This window comes from Limulus polyphemus, unplaced genomic scaffold (genome assembly GCF_000517525.1).
Source record: "Limulus polyphemus unplaced genomic scaffold, Limulus_polyphemus-2.1.2 Scaffold1308, whole genome shotgun sequence".
In the NCBI taxonomy this organism is placed as follows: domain Eukaryota; kingdom Metazoa; phylum Arthropoda; class Merostomata; order Xiphosura; family Limulidae; genus Limulus; species Limulus polyphemus.
In genome coordinates this window covers 229,173-236,428 of record NW_013666918.1, presented here as the reverse complement: position 1 = coordinate 236,428, position 7,256 = coordinate 229,173, and the positions used below count along the sequence as shown (strand labels likewise).

At 35.7% G+C, this 7,256-nt stretch overlaps 1 protein-coding gene across 2 annotated transcripts in view; it reads left to right on the top strand.

The window, feature by feature from the left end:
- The window catches only part of LOC106463034 (mucin-12-like), an 81,521-nt gene that overhangs the window by 51,911 nt on the left and 22,354 nt on the right, over positions 1 to 7,256 (top strand). For both annotated transcript variants that reach the window (XM_022390444.1, XM_022390445.1), the window contains exon 5: positions 2,815 to 2,993. In XM_022390444.1, coding sequence (XP_022246152.1) covers positions 2,815 to 2,993 — 179 coding nt within the window. The remainder of the gene's footprint in view (positions 1 to 2,814; positions 2,994 to 7,256) is intronic.

The following is a 7,256-nucleotide window of genomic DNA, read 5'->3' as shown; positions in this document are numbered from 1 at the left end:
ACTTACTACCTTTCATATTTCCGTGTTTTAGGACAATTTGTAAACAAACAAACAAAAAGTCATTCAAGAAGAAAAGTTTAGTTGCATGCACGTGTGAGCGAGTTCCACCCTGTTTTTTTTTTTTTTTTCAATTTCGCGCAATGCTACACGAGGGCTATCTGTCCCTAATTTAGTAGTGAAAGACAAGAGGGAAGGCAGCTAGTCATCACCACCCACCGCCAACTCTTGGGTTACTCTTTTACCAACGAATAGTGGGATTGACCGTACATTATAACGCTCCCACGGCTGAAAGGGCGAACATTTTTCAACCTAAAAGTTTAGTGTGTTTGTGTACGAATCGTACACTTCTTTCATCTTCTGCGTCTGTACTAGAGAAGTCCGTTCGTCCGGTCAACTTCATCTATCTGTTTGTGCTATTAAAAGCATGTCACCAGTATTTGATAAACAGATAAAGCATGTCACCAGTATTTGATAAACAGTTAAGTTAAGGAAGAGATTTACCTGTACAAACGCGGAAGGAAAACGAATGTCTGATCGTTCTTTAATCTGTTACTGAAGTCCTTTATTCAATTCGTGTTTTAATGCTTTTGATTGATTTGTTTGGTTTGAATTTCGCGCACAGCTACACGAGGGCTATCTGCGCTAACCGTCTCTAATTTAGCAGTGAAAGAATTGATGAAAGTGATGAATAAATATAAAACTTGCAGTCAATTCAATCCCTTGGATCATAGTGTATATGCAATATGATTGTCCAGTGGGCCGTTTACAACAGTCTTTTGTCATTTTACTAAGTCATGTTACCGAAGTGGTCGCTTTTTGATAGTTGTCATTTCTATAAGAAGCGTCAAAGTGAAGATATTCAATTAAGTTCAAATCAATTTATTCGACACGATACAATTAAATCATGCATGTATATAATACCGATATGAAAAAATAAAATATCAACGCAACAACAATAAACATATACCCAAAAACGTTTCTTCCTTTATGCGTTTTTTTCGTTCATGCTCCTATCTTCGAAATATCTCTTTCAATCAGTCGACGGAGGAAACCCCGTTTTTCGTGAAATTCCCTCACAAAAAAAGGAACATTTTCGTCCTTAATAAGTTTTTTCTCAGAGTGACCAATCGATGTCGATATGAAATTTTAAGAATTGTAAAAAAAATAAGTTTTCCTGTAGCGCACTCTTGAAAAGAAGCATTTTGATACATATTTTAACCGTTCAAAGTGTGACAGATATTTGAGTATTATATATATATGTATTTCATATTCAGCATGCTCTTTTAACGTCATTATCAAGATTATCCGTACTTTTGAATAATATAAGTTTGTATCGATTTAGTGCAAAGCTGCTACCTGCTGGAATTGAGCCCCAAATATCTTAGCGTTATAAGTTCTCATGCTTACTTATTACCAAGCCACATGAGGACTAAAGAACAATTCTGCTCAACTATAGGCGAAGGTTACTTGATATGTAACTAACTTTATACATTATTATTATTATAATAAACGTAGATAGCAAGCTGGTACGGTACATGATGATTTACTATAGCTATTGACTATTTGATCGCATTAGTTCGAGGTATAAAATGTTAAGCTGCAGCTGGAGATTTGTTTGAAAATATAGTGAGCATTTATAGTTTCTGTATAACTAAATTCTCTGTATGTAATGCATAGCAATGGGCAAATATATGCCTAGACTAAAACACAACCCCCACTAAGTGTGTATAAACTTTTACTAGAAGAAAAATAGCCTTTTCAGATGAAACATATATGTTTAAAACATTGGTTTAAATAAACCTTTGTCTTTTAAACTAATTATTCTACAAATGTGTGTAATAAAATTTAATATTATGTGTATTGATTTTTTCTTTTACTCTTTCACTTCATACTTAATATAGGTGTTGGCTCCCTCAAGACACTGATTGTATAGTGCACAAAGCATTGAATATCTACATGTTACAGTCATCTAATGTTCATCTGTTGTTGGCTGGTAATTCCTGTTTTACAATATACTTAAGCTTTTTAAAGGAACACTAGATATTTGTAAGAAAGCTAATTTCAAGGGGCAATGATGCTTTTTAAGCTTATGTAAAATATAGAAGAAACAAATCAACCTTTCAATATCCCTATGGCCTTTGCAGTACCATATTTAGAATTCTACAAAAGGTTGTTGTTGTAGGCTGGCAAGAGAATAATCATTACAAATGGGCAGTTTTGAGTGGATTTACTTTTCTTTGCAAGTCTCTCTTTGAACTGAATCTTTACTGTTTAAGGTGATTTTTGCCTGAACGTTCTATTAGGGTTTTGTGCAATTCCTTGCAAACCCTATTATCAACCTCTGTTGTGGTTGATGATAGTGAGAAATGCAGCTTGCAACTGCAACAGTGTTTATTTTAATTTTGTGGCCATTGTGTGTGTGTGTGTGTATATGTACTATAATGGAATGAAAATATAATTCGTAGCTCTGCTTTAATTATTTTCACTTGAGTGACACATCTGTGATTGGTAGGAATAATGTAATTAGTATTAAAACATTCAAAAAGTCCTTGTGTTTTGTATTTCATTACATGAAAAATTTTTAGTCAGTGTTCTTGAACTTTTAACTCAAATACTGATCTGATAAAATAAAATTTATGCAGTACATGTATTTCCTAAACAGATCAGGTATCTTTTTTTTTATTTATTTTAGCTTATTTTTCTGTTCATTCCTTTTAATTATTTTTCATACTAAAATTTTTTTCCTTAAGATATTCGTGAAAATAAGTTTTCTCAAAATCTGTTTTAGTATGTATAGAATCTTTTTACTTTTAGTGTCTGCCATTATTCTCAATGGGCAAGGTAATAGTGACAGTGAAGGGACTTGTGCTATGGCAAATATTTCTGAATCTTCCGGTGAAGTGGAAACTGCTGATATGATGATCGTTCAAGAAGAAGATCCTTGTGGAGTATCATCATCAATTGTTAACTCTTCAAACACAGAAGAAACAGAAGTAATGTATTTAGTTTTTAAGATAAATATTGAAATCATGGGTAGTTAAACATATAGATTTTTTTCGTAAAGGTTCAAATATATATAATTATTGAATGTATAAAATGTTAACCTAGTAACACTGTCAAGTAATGACTAAGGAAAAACTGTCAAAAACAGATTATGTAGTGAAACCACTTGGACTATGAGTTCAATAGAGTTGATTATTAGATAACAATCCAAGGTCAATGATCTCTCATATGGAACCTTGCAGGAAATAGAATAGAGTTTCTTCAATGATTTTATCAGTGGCCTTCTGGCTGCATACTTTTTTTACTGATTCTCCATCTTTTGCTTTACTTAGCTACACCATACAGTACATTGTTTTACAGTAGTGTAATTCCCTCTGAATGTTGATGAAGACCTTACATGGTTGTAATTTGGTCCTTACTAGTACCATTGAGGTTTGTATCCTTTCAGTAGAGATGTGCCAGATTTGAATTAGGAGCTTCTCTTATGAGCTCATCAGCTTTGTTACTTAGCTTTACCACTGCATGACCTAGCACATATAGCCATCTGTGGACTAAGCACTAAATTTTATGTTAGTGGCACGGTCTAATTGTGGTTTATTACTTTCACCAATCCAAGGGAGAACTTACTCTATTGATTTCAGCTCCAGTTTGGAAGCTCTGATAGCTGTATGTGTAAGATGTTGTTGCTCCATGAGACAATGAATCTTCAACTAACTCAGTATCTGTGACGTGGGAATCATCTGTGACTATGACAACAGATGAATGCCCATCACAATTTTCAAATATATGCTGATTGGTATTGTCCAAAGAACATTAGTAAAACCGTTGAGAAACTTGAAGGTTCATCTAATAAAAGCCTATATTCCAGGCCACAAAGCCATATCTTTTAGTGAGAAAGTGGACTACCCATCTGGTAAAGCACAGCACTTAGGCAACCTGGTAAGATCTCTGAATAATGTTATCAAGGAATTGGCATGTAAACTGAGAGAACAGGACAAGATGGTCACATTGGTCAGTTGGAACACTGGAGGAAAGATGGTGGAAGTATGGAAGTGGAGCAAGTGAGAAGAACAAATGCTACTTAAATCAAAGTTAATTGGCCATTGTACCTGGAAGAACCTTGAGGAGATTACTGGAAGGAGAAGAGCTTTACCAAAGCTAATGCTAAACTCCCAAAGCTTAAATTGCTTGTAAAAATAATATTAATATAATCTTATTTACCTGGTATCTGGTATTAAAAATAAAACTAATTATTATAATAAAGAAGGTGATACACAATAATTATTAATAACATAGTATAAAGGAAAAGTGGTTGCTGCTGGCCGGTTGCCTCGTTGTGGTTGGAGGTTCAAATTAGAGACAGCACAATACTGCCTGAACTGAGTACTGACAAACATGGTGTTGTGGCACTCCACAATTGAAGAGAGACAAGTCTGTACTTTAGTTGCTGCTAACCTTTAGTGTGTAAATAAAATAAATATACCCTTTCAGTTTCATTCCTCTGCCTAGTTTCTACATTTTTGTCTAGGCTGATTTCTGTAGATCTAAGTGACACTAGATGTATATTCCACATTGTGACATCTGAGATCTGGTGGTGGGTACATGGCCATAAATGTCTCCTGAGACAACTTTTAAGTAACCGCTGTTTGGTTGATGTCTATGGGGTCATTGTAGTACTCTATGTTCCAACTGAAAAGGGCTCGGCATGGCCAGGTGGTTAGGGCACTTGACTTGCAATCTGAGGCTTGTGGGTTTGAATCCAAGCCCATAAAATACGCTTGCCCTTTCAGCCATGGGAGCATTATAAAGTGATGGTCAATCCCACTATTCATTGGTAAAAGAGAGTAGCCCAAGAGTTGACATTATGTAGTGATGACTAGCCGCCTTCCCTCTAGTCTTTCACTGCTAAATCACTGATGGTTAGTGTGGGTAGCTCTTGTGTAGCTTTGTGCAAAATTTAGAACAAACCAACTGAAAAAAGCATTGGCTCAATCATAATATGCATGGTTTTTACATAGTAAGATTCCAGAGAAGAATGGTGCTCTATGATACTACTCAGATTTTCAAGGTGTAATAGGGCCTTGATAGAGGTGGCTGAAGTATATATAAGTGTTTTGTCTTTTTCCAGTTTTATCTAGCAGCATTTTACTCATACTGATCGTTGGTAGTGTGCTTAATCTAAGATGTAGCAGATAAGAGTTAAGTAAAATATAAGCAGCTCATGTGCTTCAGCTCTTATTTCTTGCTGCAACTTTCAGTGCATTGATGCCTTTGGTAGTTCTGGTTATCATGGTGTTAATGTAGCTGGTTAAGTTGTCTCACTAAAGTTACTCCCAGGTACTTCAGCATTTCTTCCAGAGGGATGGTAGTGCCTGCAAGTGATGATTATAGTTTGTCCTCATCAACATAGTGTTCAGAACATGGTTGTTGTTTTGGCAGGATCGATGCCTATGCCTTACACTATAATGTTGTCATCAAAGATTAGCACACAGTATCTGATTGGACTGTCAGTGCAGGTTATGTCTGTTGTGTAGCTGTTGAAGAGGCCTGGCAAGAGTGATTATCCTTGAGGCAGATCAATATTGATGGTTTTCCAAGATGCTTACTAGCTTCAGTGATTCATGATGCATCAGCTGATACTGCAGCTAAGACCCACCTTACACGTGTTAAACTGATATCCATTCTGAGAATTTTATAATCAAATATGAGCAGCTGGTTAGATCAGTTCCAGTGTTAAACCACCTGGAGCCTAGTTGTGTGCAACATTACAACTGTTCAATTTCTGGAATGTAGGATCAAGGACTGACACAACTTAGATTCTTAGGTCTGTATTAAATAGGTTCACAGATCATTAACCAGTGTGGGCACTTCATCAGTCTCTGTTACTAGAGGGTGGAAAAACATGGAGATACCAAGATACCATTTATAAGAAAGGCTGGATCAGCAAAATGTTCTAATCCAGGAAGAATTCTTGATTATTATAAATAGACTACTGGATTACTGTCACCTCCATACCTTATTAGGACAGACAAGGCTAGGAGTTATGAAAGTGATTGGTTACTGTATTGTGTACAGAAATGATACGTTAAAACAAAACACTCAGACTGGCACTTGCAGGAGCAATAAAACTCATACATTCAGCAGGGGAATTGACTGGCCATCAGGAAAAGGAGAGTAACAGGGAACTGAGGACTAAATACCAATCTGATAAATGATGCAAGTGAAGAAAATGCACCAATCTCATTTTATTGATGTTACTGCACTGATTGGGGTGGGTGGGGGGGGGGATCAGGAGAAACACATACTGTCTTGAGATTTTCTGAAGAGTAAGCTGTGGATCATGTTTTACTAAGCACATTACTACAAAGGCATCTTAAAATGCAGTTACTTTGCTTTCTACCATCTGTCTATAGACCAATCACTCAATGTTATGCTGTATTTCCTCCAAATCAGTTGATGATTTTATGTTGTTATCATTGTTAGAATTGTTATCTCATATAGAACTCACTTTATTGATTCCAGCTCCATCCATATGCTGATTGAGGAAAGCTTGGATGCTAAAACCTTCCATACTGTGAAACTATTAAAAGACTAAATAACATTGTATTAAGATAAACTTTAAATAGATGCATTAGTGACAATTGTTTTATGAACCGACCACATGACCTCTTTGTACTCATTTAAAGTATTAATAGTTTTGATACCACTAACATTTAATATAGTAGTGATAATCTCCTTTGATAATTTCCGGTAAAAATTCTTCCTGAGAAACTTCAGCGATATAAGTCTTTTCTTAAATAAAACTAGTTTATTCTTTCTCAATTCAACTTTGCAATACACTTAATTTCCACAGTCACTTAAACACACGCTATAATTCTCAAGGAATGATTCACGCACTTTACTTACTACCGTGCTTGACTCAATTGTCTGTCTATATCTTCGATCTCTCTGTCCACTATATCAAACGACCAAAGTTCCCAACCAAATATCAACTTTGCTGGAGTGAATCCAGTGGTTTCATTCTCTGCTGTCCTATAGGCCATAAACAGTGGAGCGAGTAAGACATCCCAGTCATCTTGGCGGCTATTACAAAACTTTGCCAATTCCTGTCCAAGTATCCAGTTGTACTTTTCTACCATCCCATTAGACTGTGGGTGAAGTGGCATTGTACTGGTCTGTTGTATGCCAAACAACTTGCAGCATTCATGGAACACAACTGATTCAAAGTTACGGCCTTGATCTGAATGCAGTTC